This window comes from Gigantopelta aegis, chromosome 2, assembly GCF_016097555.1.
Source record: "Gigantopelta aegis isolate Gae_Host chromosome 2, Gae_host_genome, whole genome shotgun sequence".
In the NCBI taxonomy this organism is placed as follows: Eukaryota; Metazoa; Mollusca; class Gastropoda; order Neomphalida; family Peltospiridae; genus Gigantopelta; species Gigantopelta aegis.
The window spans coordinates 30,883,256-30,910,827 of NC_054700.1; the positions used below are offsets into that span (position 1 = coordinate 30,883,256).

The 27,572-nt window shown below is 39.3% G+C and overlaps 1 protein-coding gene across 1 annotated transcript in view; it reads left to right on the forward strand.

The window, feature by feature from the left end:
• LOC121383699 (focadhesin-like) overlaps positions 1-27,572 on the forward strand; it is a 578,322-nt gene that overhangs the window by 3,992 nt on the left and 546,758 nt on the right. Inside the window, exon 2 of the mRNA XM_041513796.1 lies at positions 5,334-5,432. Coding sequence (XP_041369730.1) covers positions 5,379-5,432 — 54 coding nt within the window. The 5' untranslated portion in view covers positions 5,334-5,378. The remainder of the gene's footprint in view (positions 1-5,333; positions 5,433-27,572) is intronic.

Here is a 27,572-nt window from a genome sequence, read left to right on the forward strand (position 1 = left end):
GCAGGTAAAATTCTTTGAAAGTCTTTGAATTTATTTGGTCTTTAAGGCTATGAACCCTGACCGATCCAGACGGTGTCGCCAGTTTGAGACAATGAACCCTGACTGGTCCGGGGGGGGGGGGGGGGTCGCCAGTTTGAAGTGCCCTTTTTAATGACTTTTTTTTTATTCATCATCAGCAATACACAACATTAACTTGCCCTAAAAATGTGTGTCTGAGAATTTTTATTTTTGAACAATTTAGTGAGAAAACCCCCAAATCCTCTTTAGTCGTTAAACCAAACGAGCTTTAACAAGCTTTTCCCTGAAACCCCTCTAGTGGTGTCGTTAAACCAAACAAGCTTTTTCCCGAAACCCCTCTAGTGGTGTTGTTAAACAAAACAAGCTTTAACAAGCTTTTCCTCGAAAGCCCTCTAGTGGTGTCGTTAAACAAAACAAGCTTTAACAAGCTTTTCCCCCAAACCCCTCTAGTGGTGTTGTTAAACAAAACAAGCTTTAACAAGCTTTTCCCCTAATCCCTCTCTAGTGGTGTCTTTAAACAAAACAAGCTTTAACAAGCTTTTCCTCGAAGGCCCTCTAGTGATGTCGTTAAACAAAACAAGCTTTAACAAGCTTTTCCCCCAAACCCTCTAGTGGTGTTGTTAAACAAAACAAGCTTTAACAAGCTTTTCCTCGTTAGCCCTCTAGTGGTGTCGTTAAACAAAACAAGCTTTAACAAGCTTTTCCCCCAAACCCCTCTAGTGGTGTTGTTAAACAAAACAAGCTTTAACAAGCTTTTCCCCTAATCCCTCTCTAGTGGTGTCTTTAAACAAAACAAGCTTTAACAAGCTTTTCCTCGAAGGCCCTCTAGTGATGTCGTTAAACAAAACAAGCTTTAACAAGCTTTTCCCCCAAACCCTCTCTAGTGGTGTTGTTAAACAAAACAAGCTTTAACAAGCTTTTCCTCGAAAGCCCTCTAGTGGTGTCGTTAAACAAAACAAGCTTTTCCCCCAAACCCCTCTAGTGGTGTTGTTAAACAAAACAAGCTTTAACAAGCTTTTCCCCTAATCCCTCTCTAGTGGTGTTGTTAAACAAAACAAGCTTTAACAAGCTTTTCCTCAAAAGCCCTCTAGTGGTGTCGTTAAACAAAACAAGCTTTTCTCCCAAACCCTCTAGTGGTGTTGTTAAACAAAACAAGCTTTAACAAGCTTTTCCCCCAAACCCTCTCTAGTGGTGGTGTTAAACAAAACAAGCTTTTCCCCCAAACCCTCTAGTGGTGTTGTTAAACAAAACAAGCTTTAATAAGCTTTTCCCCCAAACACTCTCTAGTGGTGTTGTTAAATAAAACAAGCTTTAATAAGCTTTTCCCCCAAACCCTCTCTAGTGGTGTCCTTAAACAAAACAAGCTTTAATAAGCTTTTCCCCAAACACTCTAGTGGTGTTGTTAAACAAAACAAGCTTTAATAAGCTTTTCCCCCAAACACTCTCTGGTGGTGTTGTTAAATAAAACAAGCTTTAATAAGCTTTTCCCCCAAACCCTCTCTAGTGGTGTCCTTAAACAAAACAAGCTTTAATAAGCTTTTCCCCCAAACACTCTCTAGTGGTGTTGTTAAACAAAACAAGCTTTTCCCCGAAACCCCTCTAATGATGTCGTTAAACAAAACAAGCTTTTCCCCGAAACCCTCTCTAGTGGTGTCCTTAAACAAAACAAGCTTTAACAAGCTTTTCCCCGAAACCCCTCTAATGATGTCCTTAAACAAAACAAGCTTTAACAAGCTTTTCCCCCGAAACCCCTCTAATGATGTCGTTAAACAAAACAAGCTTTAACAAGCTTTTCCCCGAAACCCTCTCTAGTGGTGTCGTTAAACAAAACAAGCTTTAACAAGCTTTTCCCCCAAACCCTCTCTAGTGGTGTCCTTAAACAAAACAAGCTTTAATAAGCTTTTCCCCCAAACCCTCTCTAGTGGTGTCCTTAAACAAAACAAGCTTTAATAAGCTTTTCCCCAAACCCTCTCTAGTGGTGTTGTTAAATAAAACAAGCTTTAATAAGCTTTTCCCCGAAACCCCTCTAATGATGTCGTTAAACAAAACAAGCTTTAATAAGCTTTCCCCCCAAACCCTGTCTAGTGGTGTTGTTAAATAAAACAAGCTTTAATAAGCTTTTCCCCGAAACCCCTCTAATGATGTCGTTAAACAAAACAAGCTTTTCCCCGAAACCCTCTCTAGTGGTGTCGTTAAACAAAACAAGCTTTAACAAGCTTTTCCTCGAAAGCCCTCTAGTGATGTTGTTAAAGAAAACAAGCTTTAACAAGCTTTTCCCCCAAACCCTCTCTAGTGGTGTTGTTAAACAAAACAATCTTTAATAAGCTTTTTCCCGAAACCCTCTGTAATGGTATTGTTAAACAAAACAAGCTTTACCAAGCTTTTCCCCGAAATACTCTCTAGTGGTGTTGTTAAACAAAACAAGCTTTCCTCCCAAATTCCTCTACAGATGTTACTCTAGGAGCTGGGCTCATTTGCCTTTGTCAAAGTTAAAGTGTCCTTTTTATACGCCCGTCTATGATGGGTTGTATTATGGTATGGTGTTGTCCGTCCGTCTGTCCATCTATGTGTCTGCCATCCGTCCGTCCCTCCACCATCCGTCTGTTAACGTTTTCTTGTCCGGACCATATCTTGCATACAGATGCATACAGGACGATCAACCCTAACATGTATTTATACCCAACTTAAACAACTTAACGGATGATATATTTACATCATTAAAAAATCCCATTTCCCCATTTAAATTAAACATGTTAAAAAGCAAAAGTGGCTGCAAACAATAATACCAAAAGCACAAATAAAATATGCAAATGATGAGTTTATAATATATAATATACAGGAATGGGAAATGTTTTATACTCTCCCTTTCCAAAGACAGTAGCTTCATAAATTGGTTAACTATAAATATCAAGTATTATGTCTACAGTATGAAAGAATTTTTTTTAAATAGCATTAAAAATATGTTAAAAACTAAATTTGATATCGAAAAATATATTGTTTTTCAAAATTGTAGCTATGAAACTTTTCATAAAAAATGGAATCCTTGGCTTGACCTTTTTATTGAATGAAACTTAACAATACCACATTTTACCAACAGAAAAAAGTAGAAATGTTGCTTGCCTGGAAATAGATTTCATCCAAAGCAAACCTTAATTGTTCTTCACAATATTGCCTTCTTTCAGTGTTTTTTCTTCTCTTCCATACACAACATGTTTTTTACCCTTCCAAGCACTCTTTTTTTTTTTCTATCTTCTTTTACTCTTCTGTTTTGATTTTAAGTTAAATTACATCTTATATATTATCCCTATACATGTGAAATAATAATACATTAGTAGTAATGGTAATGATGGTAGTATTAATGATAATAATAATGATAAATGTACTATTTTCTATTTCAATATACCCTTTACTTTTCCTTTCCTTCAATCTTTCTTTCTTCTTTCTTTCTCTCCTTCCTTCTCTTTATTTCTATTATTTCTAGCTAATATATATATTAGTGTTTCCCTAGCTTGTTTTAGCAATAGTCTAGCACCATCTTGCATTAATCAGTGCCATGCTGCCCTGAGATTAAACAAGCCTTTTTCAGTAATTAATTCTAAAATTGCCTTTATAAAACACCCCAAAAGGACCCCGACACTGCTATATGATCTGGGACAATAAATATGTATTAAAAAAACCACCAAAAAACCCCCACCCAAAAAGGTATTATTATTTAATAAAATATGCCTTTTAAATATCTTTTGCCATTGATTTATTAAAGCAAGCACATAAATTACATTAATGTTTATTTGAATTAATTTTTGTGTGTCTTTAATGAAATACAAGTACCCCAAAAATGGTGAAAATGCCCCAAAAGTGTTTGATCTACCATGCCTTGCCAAATTTCTAGGGAAATCACTATATATATATATATATATATATATATATATATATATATATATATATATATATATATATATATATATATATATATATATGCTATTCACTTAAGTACAATGTTTAACATATTAAATGATTGTAAAGTATCAATACTAGGCTCCATATTCATAAACATGCTTAAGTCAATGTATGATATTTATCTATGTACTTTAAGTATGTATTTAGGTATCATACTTAAGTACGTTTATGAATACAGAGCCAGGGCCCCAACGCTGGCACTACTATATTTGTTTTCTGGGGTCAATAAACTTATTAAAAAATACGAAAAAACGAAAAAACTCAACAACATGTAGGAACAACTTAGGATGATAGTTTGTCCGGACCATCTTACATACAGATGCATGTAGGACCATCAAACCTCTCATGTAGGACCAACTTGGGATGGTGGTGTATCACATACTATTACTAGATCACTGTGAACTAAATAGATCAAATAATTTGTCTGTATTCACATAATTATAATTGAATCATAACCGTAACATATTCATTAATATCTATGGTTGTCCATCGAACTCCTGATGGGTATATTATGTACCTCATTGGTACTCTTGTTAGAATCTTATGACCCCCCCCCCACCCCCACCCCCCTTTACAACATCCTAGATCTGCTCCTATCTGGTCTTTTATCATATGTTCAACACCATATAACCTTAGTTAAAATGTGTTGAGTGCCTTGTTAAATAAAACATTCCATTTTTTATTTTTATAAAAGATCTCTCATTGCTTTTTTAGTATGATAAGCCTATATATATGTCAGTAGCAGGTTTCACTTCTATCTGTCGATCAATGTTGGAATAACTAGGTTAAGATGACCAATGTTGGAATAACTAGGTTAAGACACAGTAAAAACCCTTCGCAGTGAAATAATATGACATCATCACAATTAGCACAAATTAGTTTGACGTCACACATTTTAACTAAATCTTTGAAAATGTTGCACTCAGGTACACAGGTCTTGTTGGCTTGGAAGCAAATGACCCATCCACAGCAACACATTAACTAGAGACCTTGCAAATTTGCATACCATTATTAACCGGATTAATACAGGATATTCATATTTACAATATAGACTTAACTGCAACATTTGACCCGAAAAAAATAACTAGCCATCGGGCATGGCAATATTAGTTATTTACTAGCCCGACATTGAATATCACTAGCCATAGGAGTGGGGCTACCATAATCTAGAAGTCCTGTATATGTATGTATATATATATATGTGTGTGTGTGTGTGTGTGTGTGTGTGTGTGTGTGTGTGTGTGTGTGTGTGTGTGTGTGTGTGTGTGTGTGTGTGTGTGTGTGTGTGTGTGTGTGTTGATATCTGTCTCTTTCAGTTTGTAGGGCTGCTGAAGTTGGAAGTGTTATATATTTTTCAGTGGTTGTGTACAGCATCCAGTAGGTTACAGTGTCTGAAGATTACAATGGAAGATGTCAAGCGCAGACTTCAGTTCCAGAATCCAGGCATTCAAGTTCAGGTAGGTCTAGGATTTCTCTATATAAATTTTAAAAGTATTTATATGTTTCAAACATTTTACCCTAATTTGTTTTCTCTTTGCACTCCATTCCTTTTTGTTGTGGCTATAAAGTTATATTTGTGAAGTTATCGAGAAATTGTGAATTTAGAAAAAACCCAGTCAACTGACAGTATTGTATGTGCAGTATGTGAATGTGAGTTTAAATTTTTTATTATTATTATTATTTTATTTTTTGACATATGAGTGAGTTTGAGTATGCCCACAAATGACTGTCAGGTCAGATATCGGGGAATTACGGTGCTTATATCAATTTGATGTTCAAGCATGTTCGTTGTGAGCACAATTTCTGATCAGGGCCAGAAACTGTACTCAGAACGAGATAGGGTTGGGGAGTGTAAAAACAAACGGTTAACCCATGATATATGTATGTTAAGAAAATAACAACTGGCCATATTTTATTTCTTATTTCAAGTCCTGATACATGTAGAAACTACAGTAAATAAAATATTAACACTTTGGTAGTACATGTACATGTAATATTAGTTACATATTTATATGTATAACCATGATGGCTATAATATATCTTTCTCTTGTAAAAAAAAATAGACTCTATCTTTTATATTTACACACTTTTACACTATTATAAAGCAAATATAAAACAAAATATCTGAAAAGTGCCCCACCTTGCCCCCCCCCCCCCCCCCCCCCCCCCCCCATTCTACGCCAGTACTAGACTGAATGGGTACTTGTATCCGTGAAGGTGTGAAAATTGCTTATCTGCTGTACCTTGTCACTGTTGTTTAACATTAAATATATGTTTATAGAATTTACAGTGGTTACTTAACTCGGGCACTTCATCGATTTGGGAATCCAGTTTAGGTGGCCACTGGGTGTGTAGGACAGGTTACCTTTTATTACGAGTGCATATACATTAAAAATCTGCGAGGACAGGTTTGCCCATATTATTTTATAATGTCGACATCTGTTTTGTATGATGAATTTATTTGTTATGACAAAGTCTACGTAAAACTAGTTAATTACTCCCCGCATTTTTTTTCACATCGAGGTCTGCTGCTCCAAAGGAATATTTTTTTCAATGTATTTTCCGGTGGAGCATAACCCAAACTCCCGTAAAGAATTCACTAGACCATGGTCTAGATCCTCAGCCTTGTACAATTTCCATCACATTCGCCTGACAATACGCTTCAACAGTCAGTAGCACATTTCGGTCATCTAGCTGTGCCAGACACAGGTGTTGTCTGCGCTAGAGAGAGTCTACCAATATCTGTGAGCTTGTCGCATGATTTTGTGGCGCCAATCTCTCTTCAAACTCTCAGACACTTCACACTTAATTATTATCTATGAATAGGTGTTCCTCAATTTCTTCACCATTCATCCGTGATGTGTACATTGCAAATGATCACTATTTTCAAAAAGGTGACACAGATTTTGACTGACGGTGACTGGCATGGCGAAGTCAGGCTGGTCACAGCAAAGTCTGGGCTCGCCCAGTCGCATGAGCCCTGCTGAATAACTTGGGAATGGGTGATATCTGGATAAACAATCTTTTACATCGGTAAATTGTCTCTCGCAACAAATTAAACCAACACAATGCGATCAGTATTTACAAACATGGAAAAATAACATATCACAACCACCGAGAGGCAACACTTACCGATCATACAAAGAACAATTATTTTTCGAAAGCTATATTAATAAACTACCAAAAAAACTCTTAAAATTTAGAACATCTAACCATTACCTCCCGTTGAAACTGGACGCTGGAATAACATACTTATAGAAGATAGAATTTGTACATTATGTAATGTAATGGACATTGGTGACGAGTTCCAAGTACTTATAAATTTAGAGAACTAATGGAGAATAAACGAATTAGTACCCTAAAGAAATTAGCATGTTTCATAAATATATAATTAATTAATTCAAACACCCTTGACTACAAACACCATCAAGACCAAAAATATTTAATAAAATATTACCATTATTGACTGCACCATATACAAGTTTAACAATCTATTCATTTATAAGTACTTGGATACCCATATATCTGTATTAAATATCTGTATTATTACATAATATATTGATATGTATGTTTGTATGTGTTTGTGTATGTATTGTAATTAATGTATTTACTGTCAGCCATCTTGTCACATGTATATAACAAAATGTTTATGTATATATTCCTCCTATGCCATTGTGTAACGGCCGAGTGTAAATGAAGTATTGTCTTGTGACACGCTCATAATTATCCAGGGATATGTTAATCAACAACTGCATTGTTTGGAATGAACCTGTTTACTGTCAACACAGTGAACAAGACTTCACCGAGATTGTTATTTTGTTATTATTTGTTTAAAGGTCAGAATCCACATGCAAGTGCAGTCATCCATACAGTCATATGTGTTTAACTCCAAGCAGGCATTCTTAAATGAAAAGTGGCAGTAGGAAACCGAATGGATGGATGGATGGATGGACGGACGAATGGATTAACAGATAGATTAACGGATGGATGAGTGAACGGATGGATGGATGAACAGATGGATGGATCAGTGGGTTTTGGGTGAGTGCATGGATAAACAAATGGATGGATGGATCAACAGATGGATAGATTAACAGATGGATGGATTAACGGGTGGACGGAAAGGATGGGTGGATGAACCAGGGTTTCTGCCAGAGGGTAAAACAGGTATAGCGCCATACCCAGATATTTTGGCAAATTTTCTTTTTTAAGTTAACCATTTGAAAAGTGAATTATTCTTATCATTAATGTATGATTTTCTTAACCCTAACCCTAAACTTAACCCATTTTCTTTTTAGGGGAGGCCCCCTATACCCCTTGTTGACTGTGGTTGCATTCAATTTCATGTTGCCATACCCAACAATTTCTTTCTGGCAGAAACACTGTGAACGGATGGATGGATAGGTGAGGTTTTTTGGTGGGTGGATGGATGGATGGATGAATGTACAAACATATGCATGGAGGAATGTGTTGAAGAATGGATGAACAAATATTGTGACATACCAGTACAGTTAATTTCAATCATGTCTATAAGACTATCAGTGAGAGATTCAGGTCATGGTATTTTTAGCATGTTGTCTTTATACAGAGACACAAACAAATTTAGATTCATTAATTTCATTTCAATAATAGGGAGGGATGTAGCCCAGTGATAAGACATTTGCTTAATGCGCGGTCAGTCTAGGATCAATCCCTGTTGGTGGGCCCATTGTGCTATTTATCGTTCCAGCCAGTGCACCACGACTGATATATCAAAAGTCGTGGTATGTGCTATCCTCCCTAGCTATGTCCCTTTAATCATTCCAGCCATTGCTCCACAACTGATGTAACAAAAGTCGTGATATGTACTATCCTGTCTGTGGAATGGTGCATATAAAAGATCCCTTGCTGCTAATCGAAAAGAGAAACCCATGAAGTGGCGACAGTGCAGGTTTCGTCTATCAATATCTCTGTGATGCTTAACCATATGTCTGACGCCATATAACCATAAATAAAATGTGTTGAGTGCATCATAAAATAAAACATTTCCTTCCTACCTTCCCGTACTCAAGCTTTTGGTATTGAGGTATCTGGAAAAATAAAGCAGGGACATAAAATACATAGCAACACTCCCATCATTAAACTAATTAGAGAACACCTGTTAAATACACTAAAGAAAAGGATATAAGCTAGATACTAGAGTATTATATATAATGGTGTCTGGTGGTCTGTGAGTTCATTATTACTGGCCTATTTGTGCTTAAGCCATTATACTTAAGGCTAGGTACTGGGTTCACACCCTGATACTGAATCCAACCCTGAGTGAGTTTAACAACTCAATATTTGTTTATACTTATTGATATTGCTATTGCTATCCAGAGAACGGGCCCGGGACAGACATGCTTGAAACCCTAGTGGTATAGGAGCATGTAAATAAATATTGGAATGGAATTGCCATTTAAGCTATCTAGGATGTCTGTCGAAGACAGTGGGTAGGTGTATGGCCGCTACACCAACTTCTCTCTCACTAACCACCAACCCACTGTCCTTGGCAGACAGCCTAGATAGTATGCTTGAACCATAATTGGATTTACATGTAAGCATAAGAATAAATTGAAATTAACTCATAAATGGTGGGAAACAATGGTCCAAGCCTCCGTCATTAACTAATTAGAGAATCATATGTGGTGGGAAACAACAGTTCAAGCCTCCATCATTAACTAATTAGAGAATATGTGTTAAATACAGCAGAGTAAAAGATGTAAGCCAGAAGAAGGTGTTAACAGAGTAACTGTCATATAACAGTGTCTGGTGTCCTTGAGGTAGGTGTGTATACCCAGCAGTTGGTAAGTACAACACATTAGTTTTAACATGTGCTTTTTATCATCCTGTGTGGCTCTGGTACAGCTCTGGTACATGTGGTATTTAATTACATTGTTATTTGATCTCAGGAATGAATGTTACACAATTTTGTAAAGGTGTTGACTGTAAGACTCCATCATATGCAGTCATGTGGGATAGAAAAAGCACATCCAGGGTTGAAATTTCACCACCATTGGTGTACTTTTTCTATCCCACATGACCACATATGATGGAGTCTTTTTCTCTCATTCATTTGTTAAATAGATCATTACTTTACACGAATAGACAAAGATGGCTGAAAAAGTAACTTTTTTATTTGACCATTTTATCATAAATAAGCTACACTATCATCTTTGCCATGTTTGTTTTATGTCTTGAATAATATTTAACACTACAAATTAACAATATAGCTTTTATTATGAAGGTTTTAATAACAAAATATTAATTTAAAACTCACATCATCACCACCTCGCAGTAATATGACATCATATATTACCAATGATGGCACGTTAACCGCAAGTGCATGATATCCCATGTGAGAGAATTTTTTTACATAACTTTCTTTCATGGGCTAGCTCTGTCCTATATACCTGACGATGAGAGAAATTGTTACCTGATCTCATGACTAGAGTATTACAGTTGTAAAGGTGTTGACATTGTTATTTCATCTCATGACTCGAGTGTTACAATTGTCGAGGTGTTGACATTGTTATCTGATCTCATGACTCGAGTGTTACAATTGTCAAGGTGTTGACATTGTTATCTGGCCCCGTGCTTAGAAACGTCATGGCAACGCCATTCAAATAACATAACGTTAAAGTCTGGATGTTATTAAAGTCTAGACTTTAAGTTTTATAAGCACAGGCCCACATCTCATGACGCAAGTGTTACAATTATAAAGGTGGTGGTATTATTTGGGGGTCATTGTGTACTCAATAAGGTGGAATCATGCGTACACCAGCGGTAGAGTGCTCATCTCAGAGTCTTGGGTCGTACACCAGCGGTAGAGTGCTCACCTCAGGGTCTTGGGTCATACACCAGCGGTAGAGTACTCACCTCAGGGTCTTGGGTAGTACACTGTCTATAGAGTGTTCACCTCAGGGTCTTGGGTCATACACCAACGGTAGAGTACTCACCTCAGGGTCTTGGGCCGTACACTGTCTATAGAGTGCTCACCTCAGGGTCTTGGGTCGTACACCAGCGGTAGAGTGCTCACCTCAGGGTCTTGGGTCGTACTCCAGCGGTAGAGTGCTCACCTCAGGGTCTTGGGTCGTACTCCAGCGGTAGAGTGCTCACCTCAGGGTCTTGGGTCGTACACCAGTGGTATAGTGCTCATCTCAGGGACTTGGGTCGTACACCAGCGGTAGCGTGCTCACATCAGGGTCTTGGGCCGTACACCAGTGGTAGAATGCTCATCTCAGGGTTTTGGGTTGTACACCAGCGGTAGAGTGCTCACCTCAGGGTCTTGGGCCGTACACTGTCTATAGAGTGCTCACCTCAGGGTCTTGGGTAGTACACCAGCGGTAGAGTACTCACCTCAGGGTCTTGGGTAGTACACTGTCTGTAGAGTGTTCACCTCAGGGTCTTGGGTCATACACCAGCGGTAGAGTACTCACCTCAGGGTCTTGGGTAGTACACTGTCTATAGAGTGTTCACCTCAGGGTCTTGGGTCATACACCAGCGGTAGAGTACTCACCTCAGGGTCTTGGGTAGTACACTGTCTATAGAGTGCTCACCTCAGGGTCTTGGGTCATACACCAGCGGTAGAGTACTCACCTCAGGGTCTTGGGTAGTACACTGTCTATAGAGTGTTCACCTCAGGGTCTTGGGTCATACACCAGCGGTAGAGTACTCACCTCAGGGTCTTGGGTAGTACACTGTCTATAGAGTGTTCACCTCAGGGTCTTGGGTGATACACCAGCGGTAGAGTACTCACCTCAGGGTCTTGGGTAGTACACTGTCTATAGAGTGTTCACCTCAGGGTCTTGGGTCATACACCAGCGGTAGAGTACTCACCTCAGGGTCTTGGGCCGTACACTGTCTATAGAGTGCTCACCTCAGGGTCTTGGGTCGTACACCAGCGGTAGAGTGCTCCCCTCAGGGTCTTGGGTCGTACACCAGTGGTAGAGTACTCACCTCAGGGTCTTGGGTCGTACACTGTCTATAGAGTGCTCACCTCAAGGTCTTGGGTCATACACCAGCGGTAGAGTACTCACCTCAGGGTCTTGGGCCGTACACTGTCTATAGAGTGCTCACCTCAGGGTCTTGGGTAGTAGACCAGCTGTAGAGTGCTCACCTCAGGGTCTGGGGTCGTACACTGTCTGTAGAGTGCTCACCTCAGGGTCTTGGGTTGTATACTGTGTGTAGAGTGCTCACCTCAGGGTCTTGGGTTGTACACTGTCCGTAGAGTGCTCACCTCAGGGTCTTGGGTTGTACACGGTCTGTAGAGTGCTCACCTCAGGGTCTTGGGTTGTACACTGTCCGTAGAGTGCTCACCTCAGGGTCTTGGGTTGTACACGGTCTGTAGAGTGCTCACCTCAGGGTCTTGGGTTGTACACTGTCCATAGAGTGCTCACCTCAGGGTCTTGGGTTGTACACTGTCTGTAGAGTGCTCACCTCAGGGTCTTGGGTTGTACACTGTGTGTAGAGTGCTCACCTCAGGGTCTTGGGTTGTACACTGTGTGTGTGTAGAGTGCTCACCTCAGGGACTTGGGTTGTACACTGTGTGTAGAGTGCTCACCTCAGGGTCTTGGGTTGTACACTGTGTGTAGAGTGCTCACCTCAGGGTCTTGGGTTGTACACTGTGTGTAGAGTGCTCACCTCAGGGTCTTGGGTTGTACACTGTGTGTGTGTAGAGTGCTCACCTCAGGGACTTGGGTTGTACACTGTGTATAGAGTGCTTACCTCAGGGTCTTGGGTTGTACACTGTGTGTAGAGTGCTCACCTCAGGGTCTTGGGTTGTACACTGTGTGTGTGTAGAGTGCTCACCTCAGGGACTTGGGTTGTACACTGTGTGTAGAGTGCTCACCTCAGGGTCTTGGGTTGTACACTGTGTGTAGAGTGCTCACCTCAGAGTCTTGGGTTGTACACTGTGTGTAGAGTGCTCACCTCAGGGTCTTGGGTTGTACACTGTGTGTGTGTAGAGTGCTCACCTCAGGGTCTTGGGTTGTACACTGTGTGTAGAGTGCTCACCTCAGGGTCTTGGGTTGTACACTGTGTGTAGAGTGCTCACCTCAGGGTCTTGGGTTGTACACTGTGTGTGTGTAGAGTGCTCACCTCAGGGACTTGGGTTGTACACTGTGTGTAGAGTGCTGACCTCAGGGTCTTGGGTTGTACACTGTGTGTAGAGTGCTCACCTCAGGGTCTTGGGTTGTACACTGTGTGTAGAGTGCTCACCTCAGGGTCTTGGGTTGTACACTGTGTGTGTGTAGAGTGCTCACCTCAGGGACTTGGGTTGTACACTGTGTGTAGAGTGCTCACCTCAGGGTCTTGGGTTGTACACTGTGTGTAGAGTGCTCACCTCAGGGTCTTGGGTTGTACACTGTGTGTAGAGTGCTCACCTCAGGGTATTGGGTTGTACACTGTGTGTGTGTAGAGTGCTCACCTCAGGGACTTGGGTTGTACACTGTGTGTAGAGTGCTCACCTCAGGGTCTTGGGTTGTACACTGTGTGTAGAGTGCTCACCTCAGGGTCTTGGGTTGTACACTGTGTGTAGAGTGCTCACCTCAGGGTCTTGGGTTGTACACTGTGTGTGTGTAGAGTGCTCACCTCAGGGACTTGGGTTGTACACTGTGTGTAGAGTGCTTACCTCAGAGTCTTGGGTTGTACACTGTGTGTAGAGTGCTCACCTCAGGGTCTTGGGTTGTACACTGTGTGTGTGTAGAGTGCTCACCTCAGGGACTTGGGTTGTACACTGTGTGTAGAGTGCTCACCTCAGGGTCTTGGGTTGTACACTGTGTGTAGAGTGCTCACCTCAGGGTCTTGGGTTGTACACTGTGTGTAGAGTGCTCACCTCAGGGTCTTGGGTTGTACACTGTGTGTGTGTAGAGTGCTCACCTCAGGGTCTTGGGTTGTACACTGTGTGTAGAGTGCTCACCTCAGGGTCTTGGGTTGTACACTGTGTGTAGAGTGCTCACCTCAGGGTCTTGGGTTGTACACTGTGTAGAGTGCTCACCTCAGGGTCTTGGGTTGTACACTGTGTGTAGAGTGCTCACCTCAGGGTCTTGGATTGTACACTCAGGGTCTTGGGTCATAGGATTGAACTACCTCAGGGACTCCATTGGGTTTCCCCATTCCAACCAGTACTTCATGACTGGTATATTAAAAGCCATGGTATGTGCTGTCCTGTCTATGGGAAAGCATATCTCGTTATGTCTGACGCTATGTTTCATGTACTCAGTTGCTTCAAGTGTTTGTTTATTTGTTCATTAATTCATTATTTGTTAATTTATTCATTCATTTGACTTACTCCAATTAATAAAATATATTAATATGACTTTAAGAGTAATGCTCATTAACACAAAACAGACCAAAATGTATCAATATGTAGTAAGATGAATGAATGAATGAATGAATGAATGAATGTTTAACGACACTCCAGCATGAAAAATACATCGGCTATTGGGTGTCAAACTATGGTAATGCAAACAAATAAGGTGATGATCAACATCAATATAAAAATTCAAGATTTAAATAACAGACCTGTCAACCTTTAGTCAAGAGAAAGCAGGAGGTGTGTGTTGAAAAAGCAGGAGATTTTTTAAATTCACACAATTTAACCCAAAATCGCAAGATTTAAAAAAAACATTATTACAATAAGTTATATGAATACTTTATAGTGTCATATATACTTCTTAACCTTAGATCTTGGCATTAAAAAAAAAACAAATTATTAAAAAAAAAAATTATTACTTTTTTTTTTTTAAGTTTAAATATTATTATGATTTAATACATATTTTAATTTTTTAAAATTATTTTATCCAAAAATGTTAAGAACATGAACAAGAAATAAAACAATTAATTAGTACATTTATGGTATTACACTTACAGCCTTACAGGTTGCGTTACATTATCATTTGTGGTTAGTGTACCCAAGTACCAAAGACAAATTTATATAAATCTTAAAAATTAATATTCAGTTTTTACTATAATAAGGAACGGTGGCGTGGTACTTATTTAAAATCATTATAATGATGCAATAAACATTGTATTTTCATTAATCATTTAAGTAAAACCTCATTACGGACATCGTGTGAAATATACCGGAATTATACCCATTTCCGTGAGTAACTTTATGTCACTGTCAAACACAACATTTTTTAATTGTACAAAAATAATTTCTTGAAGTGTACCCTTATAACCAACATTTTACTGCACAAACATACAAAATTAACTGACACAAGTATGTTTATACAGCTAATTGGTCTTTTTCGTTGTCTTGCTGTGACATGTGATTTTAACATGCATCGTGTGTATCGCTGTCAACTCGGGAGTCTGGCAGTTCAGATTCGTCATAGTTGCATTATGTAATCCAGTGGGAAGACATTTCACAATTCAGAGGTGTTATTATAACTAAATTGGATAGTTTTTTTTTTTTTTTATATGGCAACACTGAATGTCAATACACAACCTGTTGAATTAGCGGCAACACGCTTCGTAGCCATTACGATGACAACAAACATTATAATAACACGTCATTTTATAAACTCCATGTGCTTTTTTAACAATATAAATAGTCTATCCCACAATTCTCACTTCAGCAAAGGTTAAACAGTCGGGACAATTCGGCCTGTTACATTCTTAGAAACCGAAAATAGTCGACATTTTCCAAATGAGAAAAAAAAGGCAGAGTTACTTCCCTTATGTTATTTTGACAAAAGAGGATCGATTTTTTTTTATGCTTACAAAAATGTCATTTAACAGGAAAAACTGTCTCCCGCACAGGTGAAAGGAGATTTGATCAAATACCGGGAGACTCCCGCGGAATCCGGGAGGGTTGACAGGTCTGAAATAAAAACAGTGTAAAGAACTGCAAAAATACAAATATCACAGATAGATACTGACTTTTACTCAAAATTTCAATTTGTGCTCTATTGGCCATTCTCAAAGAGAATGTTACACCCCTGCACCACAGTGAGGTTACAGCACATGCAGGGGTAGTAAGATGAGTGACATGGCTGTTTATACATCATCACTGCACTGGGCTATCAGGTCATACATTTAAAAAGCAAATGAAAATAAGTTATGCCAGAAGAGACTTGCCTGATGGGTGCACAAATGAACACCCGTCTGGCACACAACATTACAGAGTTCACCTCAACTGACGACATCCATATTTGTCAGTCATTCACCAAAGATTTTACAATATAAATATTTTTTTTGTTTACTATATATAGTACCTCAAATTATTTATGTGTAATTGTTTTATGGGTAATGTGGATGAAAGTATACTTTATGTGTAATTGTTTTATGGGTGTGTGGATGAAAGTATAATTTATACGAAAAAGTTAACTAGTAATTTTAGCAGGATGCCAACAACTGTGAGATATCATCTTTAAATCACATTGGCAGTTTGGGGATTGACATTTTGACCGTTAAAATTATTTCTCTTGTGACATTAACCCCTCACTGCTAACCATGCAGTGCTAAAACATCAAATAGTTGAAGTGTACCCAGAGACCGTGTTTTTGAAAATGAATAGGATATTAGCACAACAATAGACTGGAAGTGACATAATAATCAAGCATGTTATCCTGGGCCCACGTCTCAACTAGAGGTGATGGCACCAGATTAATGTTCAGTAACAGAGAAGCTGGTATCATGGCATTATATACACCTTTCCATCGATCAGTTCAGTTATTGCATCACATGTGTATAAATACTGAGACCTATACAAAAACAAATATTTTGTTTTAATTGTGTATTTCTGTGAACCCGAAACTACCTAGAAACACCCCCCCCCCCCCCCAGATGACCCTAATGTTTTTTGCAATATATTATTATTATTATTTTTATTTATTTTTTATTTTAATTTCTTAATAATATGTGGGTACAAAGAGTGCATACTGTACATAGCATTTTACCTAGGCCTGTAGTGGTAATGTAGTCCAAAAAAACAAAACAAACCCCAATTGTTTCACCCAACTGGTCAAAACAGTCCAAGGGAGATAATCTATAAATGAAAATGCTAGATACAAGAAAACATTAAGAAATGAGGTAGTGCTAGTATTTATGGGCTTCTATTTGGGTTTGGGGAGGGACGTAGCCCAGTGGTAAAGCGTTCGCTTGATGTGCGGTCGGTCTAGGATCGATCCCTTTCGGTGGGCCCATTAGGCTATTTTTCGTTCCAGCCAGTGCACCACGATTGGTATATCAAACTATCCTGTCTGTGGGATGATGCATATAAAAGATCCCTTGCTGCTAATCGAAAAGAGTAGCTCATGAAGTGGCGACAGCAGGTTTTCTTCCTCAATATCTGTGTGGTCCTTAACCATGTGTCTGACTTCATATAACCATAAATAAAAAATGTGTTGAGTGCATCGTTAAATATTTCCTTCCTTTCCTTCTGTTTGGGTTTTATCAACAGATCGGAGGCCGACACATACAGGGTCCTCCACATGGGCAAACTGGAGCAAATGATGAATAGTACATACAATGACCACCGCACTTTGTCTCCAGAATGCCATGATCAACTGATGTGGGACTTCCCGGCAGAAGAAAGAAGGGGTGTCTGCACTCGGCAGCGTTTGTGTTGTAACATTTGTACATACCACTTTGGTATGCCTTGTACACAGAGGTGGACAATCCCAACCAAAAGTCTGGAGGCTGTAAGGCAGCTCAGCCAAATGTGTCAGTGCAGATCGGTCTCACTAAAATGCCCACTGGGACTCAAAACTTCCAGCTCCTGTGTCTCTGCATGAACATACCAGCATCATCTGTTGTGTGGTGTCAAAAAACTGAAAACAAAGTATGCGACACTATTACAAACAGTAACAAAACCGACATGCAGTCTAGGAGAAACAATCTTAAAACAATAAACACTATCGGGTTTTGTCAACCAAATGTAGTAAATTTACATTGTGATGGCATGTACAACAATCCATTATATTCTGGGGTCTACACAGCAATAGAACACAACACATCATAGACAATGTCCATTGGAGATGAAAAAACGTGGGCTAAGGACTGTTTAACTGATTTTAAAAATGATGGTCTTGACGTACATTACACTACGACAGACCCGGATGCTAAAGGTTTTAAAGGTACTGTAAAGTTATACCAGCAAAATGTTACCAACATCGAACCTCAAATGTTAATCAACACATGACATGTTTATGATGCCAGGATGGACAATATCTGACAGAAGGAAATTACAGATTAAATTCTCCAATGACATTGCTTTTAGGTGCCAGGCAGAGTATCAACTGGCTTATAGAATACACACAGGAAACACTCCGAAATTCATGCATGCACTGTCATACACATCCGATGCCATCGCAGCCTGTTATCAAGGTAGTCAAAACAAATGTATAAAACATCCATTTGTCTGGAAATCTGCAAGTAAAAACTGGCTGGTTAAGAGTACCTTTCTCGATTCGCACTTCAAAATTGCCACTAGCAAAGACAGCGATTTAAGGAAATGTTACAAATGACTAAATTTAATACAAACACACAAAAATTTGAGGCTGGCAATAAAAGTATTAGAAAATCATTACGAAGACACACAACTTTCAGCAGAAACTTCTCGGGGAGGGCACACAGTGCAGTGCACAGCATCAGTAATGGGCCTGTACGTTGTGAAGGGATATGGGATGTTCATTCTCATCAGGTAGAAAGGTCATTTCAGCTTTGCACAAAGTCGAACACAACACACAACTCTGTCAACAATGACATATAAGATTAAAAGATGTCAGAAAAGAAAGGTTCTGTATGCACTGTATGAAAAACACAAAGAAGATGAAAATTATGCCAAAAAATGCATCTTAAAAAATCACACTTCAACCTCGAAAGTTGAACATAATTACGCGAAATCTAAAAAATATCCCCACAAGTTACAATAACACACACAATTAAGAAAACAATGACTGACTTAACAATACCTCACAACAGACAGTGTGGTGTATGTCCCTTGACAGACAAACAATACCTCACAGCAGACAGTGTGGTGTATGTCCCTTGACAGACAAACAATACCTCACAACAGACAGTGTGGTGTATGTCCCTTGACAGACTAACAATACGTCACAGACAGTGTGGTGTATGTCCCTTGACAGACTAACAATACCTCACAGCAGACAGTGTGGTGTATGTCCCTTGACAGACAAACAATACCTCACAGCAGACAGTGTGGTGTATGTCCCTTGACAGACTAACAATACCTCACAGCAGACAGTGTGGTGTATGTCCCTTGACAGACTAACAATACCTCACAGCAGACAGTGTGGTGTATGTCCCTTGACAGACTAACAATACCTCACAACAGACAGTGTGGTGTATGTCCCTTGACAGACGAACAATACCTCACAACAGACAGTGTGGTGTATGTCCCTTGACAGACGAACAATACCTCACAACAGACAGTGTAGTGTACGTCCCTTGAGACACAGGCCCTGGTGTTTGCTATCAATTATATCACTGGTATTTGCATGCATTTCTAATGTCAAATGTTCGGCATTTATGCACTGCCTATTGTGACACAAGTGAGAGATTTCAAGCACTCCTTTATGAACTGCCATATCAGATGGCCATTTGTTGTGTCTTATCATGTATGCCAGTCTGTGAGCTTTCTCTATTTTGGGTGCAGGGGTGTTAGGCCAATGCACTTTTTGGCGGCCATATCCATCGGCATTTATGGAACCTAACCACATGCTACATTCATATTCACCTACATTAAATGTTCAAAAAATGACTCCATGATTACTAATTAATTCAAAATGGCAGTTACACATGTCAGTTAAAAATTGGAATTTATGATAATTAGGACGTACCACAAAATGTCAACTTTCTTTATAGGTTAGACTATACCAAATACAATCCCATTGGTGACAGTGTTAAGATATTGGCCTAAAGGGTGTATACTACCAAATCAAATCCCATAGACGACAATAGTAACATATCTGGCTAAAACTCCTACCTGCAACGTATCAATCGACATAAACGCCACAGATATAAATACTACCACCCCTCCCCCTTAAACCGAATCACAAAAAAGTGGGTGTCAAGCTGCTCATTTCTGAGATAACGGGTAGCGTCTATGACTACCCTAGTTCCGCACAAAATTTGAGTACTTTTTTTTACAGGTACCCCATACATGTTCCAAGCACAAGGCTACTTGACACAGTGGTACTAGATGAAATAAAATTGCATACATTTTTAGCCCAGATGAAACTAAATTTTTTTACAACCAACACACTCACATTTATAACCAATCACAGGACTTGTGGTGTTCACTTCTCTATCAAAAGTTGGGTGCACCTCGAACTTTGACCCAGCCGGAAGTTATTTGGTTTAGTACTACCTAAAACTACTACACAAAACATATCAATCAAAATATGAACCATAGATATGAATACTACAACACCACACCCAAAGTAGTGACCGAGTTAAATGGCACCTTTCATGGCTCATTTTCGAGATCACAGGATGTTGTTACAAGCCCTGTCAATTCTGCACAAAATGGTAGTGCTTAGTTTTACAAACACCCCATGTATGTTTCAAGCACAAGTGTACCTGACACACTGGTACTGCATCAAATAAAATTGCATGCATTTATTACCTACATAAAACTGTACTTGATGCAAGCAACTACTGTTACATTTATCACCAATGGCAGGACTTACGACTTTAAATCCTCCATTAAAAGTTCAGGTCTCTTCGAACTTCGACCCAGCCGAGATGCTATTTGGTGCAGTACTACCTGTAAATATAACCATCAACTCTTGATGATTAATTAACTCTTTTAAAACTCTTGCTGTTGTTGGAACCAAGAGTTGTCTCCCTTACATTACTTTGATGCTGACTGTGAATCATTTAATCTCACATTTAAACCTGTCTTAAATGGACATACAAGCATGTAATACAGGCTGCCACTTTTATAGTCATTAAAAATGTCTATTGTTTTTCTTTTGTTTCTTTTGTTTCTTTATTATTATTTTTTTAAAACTGGTACGTGTAATCAATAGAGGTGTGCTGTGTAGTTAACCGACCTCGATGGTTTAACGACTCTGTGGGTAGGTGTACATGTATGTCCTCTACACCGACTTCTCTCTCACTAACAATTAATCATTAACCTACTGTTCTGGGCCCCGTTCCACGAAGCGATCTTAGCACTAAGATCAACTTAAATGCATAGGGTAGCTATGTGCTTACGGTAATCTTAGGGCTAAGATTGCTTCGTGGAACGGGGCCCTGGACAGGTAGCCAAAAAAGCTGAGGTGTGTGTGCCCAGGACAGCGTATTTGAACCTTAATTGGATATAAGCAAGAAACTAACTGTAAATGAATAGTTTACTGTAAATCAACGTGTTGCTTTCTTCACATTATCTCTATCGGTTTTACCCCAATTTAAGGATTTCCTCTTGCTCTAAGGGGTTAGATATATATATTTACAGCTGTGGTATGTGTTATCCTGTCTGTGGGATGGTGCATATAAAAGATCACTTTCTGCTATCATTCCTTGCTCTCCTGTTCACGTGCCTGCATATACAAATGTACACTAAGGAACATTTTGTTTTAAAAATTTAGCTTGGTGATGGTTGGTGATCAGTTGAAAACTGAGTAGCAACTAACATTTAACATTTTAGAATTGTGTAGCAATCTCTGAAATTTGTGTAGTGCATCACAACATGATACTGAATAAAATATTGTCTGCACACTCGGTGGAGTCCTCACTTGAGGTCTCTCCTTGGGTTATGGGATCAAATCCACTCAGTGGACCCATTTTCTGATTGGGTTTTCCCCACCTCAACCAATGCCCCACAACTGGTGTGTCTAAGGCTTTGGAATGTGCTGTCCTGATTGTGGTAAACTTAAAGTGTATATAAAAGATCTCATGCTGTTAATGAAACAGTTTCCAGTTTTACATCTAAGACTACCTGTATGTGCATCACCATTAACAAACACAAGTTTGACATCCAGGTCAATAATGAATTAATCAATGTGCTCCAGCAGTGATGTTAAACACAACAAACTTTAACTGTAGCACATGCATATACCCATACATACAGTTTCACACTCACAATTATAGTGACCTACATACCGACTCATACACAGTGACACACACAGTACCACACTGACTCACAGTTATAGTGACCTACACACACTCATACACAATGACACACACAGTACCACAGTCACAATTATAGTGACCTACACCCACACACATACACAATGACACACACAGTACCACAGTCTCTATCATAGTGACCTACACAATTACACACACTCATATGCAGTGACACACACACAGTACCACAGTCACTATCATAGTGACCTACACAATTATACACACACTCATATGCAGTGACACACACAGTACCACAGTCGCTATCATAGTGAACTACACAATTACACACACACTCGTATGCAGTGACACACACTACCACAGTCATTACCATAGTGACCTACACAATTACACATACTCATATGCAGTGACACACAGTACCACAGTCACTATCATAGTGACCTACACACACACACTCATAATGATATGATATGCAGTGACACACACAGTACCACAGTCACAATTATAGTGACCTACACAATTACACACACAGTACCACTGTCACAATAATGACCTACACAATTACACACACAGTACCACTGTCACAATTATAGTGACCTATGCAATTACACACACCGACTCCTACACAATGACCGGCCTCGGTGGCGTCGTGGCAGGCCATCGGTCTACAGGCTGGTAGGTACTGGGTTCGGATCCCAGTCGAGGCATGGGATTTTTAATCCAGATACCGACTCCAAACCCTGAGTGAGTGCTCCGCAAGGCTCAATGGGTAGGTGTAAACCACTTGCACCGACCAGTGATCCAATACTGGTTCAACAAAGGCCATGGTTTGTGCTATCCTGCCTGTGGGAAGCGCAAATAAAAGATCCCTTGCTGCCTATCGGAAGAGTAGCCCATGTAGTGGCGACAGCGGGTTTCCTCTCAAAATCTGTGTGGTCCTGAACCATATGTCTGACGCCATATAACCGTAAATAAAATGTGTTGAGTGCGTCGTTAAATAAAACACTTCTTTCTTTCCTACACAATGATACACACAGTACCACAGTCACAATTATAGTGACCTACACAATTACACATACACTCATATGCAGTGACACACACAGTACCACAGTCACAATAGTGACCTACACAATTACACACACAGTACCACTGTCACAATTATAGTGACCTATGCAGTTACACACACCGACTCCTACACAATGATACACACAGTACCACAGTCACAATCATAGTGACCTACACAATTACACATACTCGTACACAGTGACACACACAGTACCACAGTCACTATCATAGTGACCTACACAATTACACACACACACACACACACACACACTCTCATACAAATACCTCATGTACATACACACAAGAAATACACACACACAGTACACAAACACATGCATGCATGCACACATACATAAAACAGACTACACACACACATTACATACTCAAATACAGTACACACACAGTACACACGCATACACACAGAGTACACACACATAGTACATACACACACAGTACACATACACACTGTACACACACACACACAGTACACACATTACGTACTCAAATACAGTACACACACCATACACACGCATACACACATAGTACACACACATAGCACACACACAGTACACACACACACACAGTACACACACATTGTACACACACAATACACACACTACACACACACACAGTGTACACACACAATACACACAGTGTACATACACAATACACACAGTACACACATTGTACACACAATACACACAGTACACACACACTACACAGTACACACACACACAGAGTACACATACACAATACGTACTCAAATGCAGGACACACACAATACACACAGTATACACACATACACACAATACACAGAGTATACACACACAGTGTACATATACACACAGTATACATATACACACACAGTACATACATGTACACAATACACACAGTACACACACATAATACATACACATAATAGACATACAGTACACAGACAGTACACACAATACACACATAATACACCATAATACACACATTACACACACAGTACATACATACACACACATACACATAGTACACACACACACACACACACACAGTACACACACACACACAGTACACATGCACAATACATACTCAAATGCAGGACACAGTGTATATATACACACACAGTGTACATACACAATACACACTCATTACACACATACACACACAGTACACACACAGTACACACATACAGTATACACACAGTACACACACAGCATACACACACAGTACACACATACACTCCACACAGTATACACACACAGTACACATATACACACACAGTACACTCACAAAATACACACACAGAGTACACACATACACAATACACATACAGCACCCACATACAATACACACACAGTACACACAGTACACACATACAGTACACACACACAGTACACATACAGTACACACACCGTACATATACAGTACACACACAGTACATACACATACTACAATACATATACTGAGATACACCACAATATACACACTACACACAACACACACATTACATTACTGAGATACAACACATACACAACATACACATACATATGTACACACACACACATACACAAACAACAAACACACACTCACATACAACATGCACACACACATATAACACACACATACAAAACACACATATACGCACATATGACACACATACAACACATATCACACACACACACACACACACACACAGTACACACATTACATACTCAAATACAGTACACACACCGTACACACGCATACACACACATAGCACACATACACAGTACACACACACACAGTACACACACATTGTACACACACAATACACACACTACACACACACAGTGTACACACACAATACACACAGTGTACATACACAGTACACACAATACACACATTATACACACAGTACACACACAATACACAGTACACACACACACAGACAGAGTACACATACACAATACGTACTCAAATGCAGGACACACACAATACACGGTACACACAATACACAGTGTACATACACACAGTACACACACAATACACAGTACTAACACAATAGACTACACACACACAGAGTACACATACACAATACGTACTCAAATGCAGGACACACACAATACACACAGTATACACACATACACACAATACACACACACAGTGTACATATACACACAGTATACATATACACACACAGTACATACATGTACACAATACACACAGTACACACACATAATACATACACATAATAGACATACAGTACACAGACAGTACACACAATACACACATAATACACCATAATACACACATTACACACACAGTACATACATACACACACATACACATAGTACACACACACACACACACACACATAGTACACACACACACACACACACAGTACACATACACAATACATACTTAAATGCAGGACACAGTGTATATATACACACACACAGTGTACACACACAATACACACTCATTACACACATACACACACAGTACACACACAGTACACACACAGTACACACATACAGTATACACACAGCATACACACACAGTACACACATACACTCCACACAGTATACACACACAGTACACATATACACACACAGTACACTCACAAAATACACACAGAGTACACACATACACAATACACATACAGCACACACAATACACACACAGTACACACAGTACACACATACAGTACACACACACAGTACACATACAGTACACACACCGTACACACACCGTACATATACAGTACACACACAGTACATACACATACTACAATACATATACTGAGATACACCACAATATACACACAACACACACATTACATTACTGAGATACAACACATACACAACATACACATACATATGTACACACACACACACATACACAAACAACAAACACACACTCACATACAACATGCACACACACATATAACACACACATACAAAACACACATATACGCACATAGACACACATACACACATCACACACCCACACACACACACACACACATACAGACACACAACATACACAGAGCAAAGGAAATGTGTTGTTATATATTAATTAACCTACTGAAGTAGAACGTAAGACCTACATTTAATAATTAAAGACCTGCACATGTAACACATGGGTAAGGGTGTATCTAATTATGACATCAAAGCGTCGTTAATCAGGAAAATTAATAATTAACGAGCCCGTTTCACCAAGTGTTAAGACACACTAAATAATCATTTGTCACTGATATTTGCTTCATGTTGGGTGCATTTAGGGTAAAAACTTTCCCTTATTAATAGTGATCATAATCTCCTCATATTAATTACCAGTATTCCAGTGAGCACATATATGTTACCCTTCCTCAATTTTCTAGAGGAGCCAACTGAGTGCTCATCTGAGGTGCTTGTGTCGCAGGATCGAACCACCTTGGTGGATCCATTCAAGTCATTGTTTTTTTTTCATTCCAACCAGTGCACCACTACTGGTCAGAAAGAAATGTTTTATTTTACGACGCACTCAACACATTTTATTTACGGTTATATGGTGTCAGACATATGGTTAAGGACCACACAGATTTTGAGAGGAAACCCGCTGTCGCCACTACATGGGCTACTCTTCCGATTAGCAGCAAGGGATCTTTTATTTGCGCTTCCCACAGGTAGGATAGCACAAACCATGGCCTTTGTTGAACCAGTTATGGATCACTGGTCGGTGCAAGTGGTTTACACCTACCCATTGAGCCTTGAGGAGCATTCACTCAGGGTTTGGAGTCGGTATCTGGATTAAAAATCCCATGCCTCGACTGGGATCCGAACCCAGTACCTACCAGCCTGTAAACCGATGGCCTGCCACGACGCCACTGAGGCCGGTCACTACTGGTCAGAGGCCGTGGTATGTGCTCTCCTGTCTTTGAGAAAGTGCATATAAAAGATCCTTGCTGCTAATGGAAAAAGGTAGCAGGTTTCCTCTGATGACTACATGACAGAATTACCAAATGTTTGACATCCAAAAGCCAGTGATTAATTAATCAATTCGCTCTAGTTGTGTCGTTAAACAAAACAAACCGTAACTTTCTAGAGGAGCCTAAAGGCATGGTATTCTGAAAAAGGACATTTCACCAACTGTATGATTATACCCTGGGTAATATTAAATATTAAACAGTCTGAAATATACTCTTCTATTAGACTGAACATACATTTTGACAACATACATCCTAGTAAAAAAAATTCAGATCTATTTATCAACACACCAAAACACATTCCATAGTTTGCACGTGGGGCGTCATTCTTGATTTTGACAATTTCCAGGAAGGCCTATTAATCACTGTGAAACATTATTTCTGTCAATCTTTTTCATTCTGTTGATCATACGGTTTTTATTGTATTGTTTTGTTTTTCGTCATTTTTATTGTTTCAATTTGCGATTTACTGATAAAAAAACGTCAACTTTCAAATTTCACTTCTGACCCCAATCGT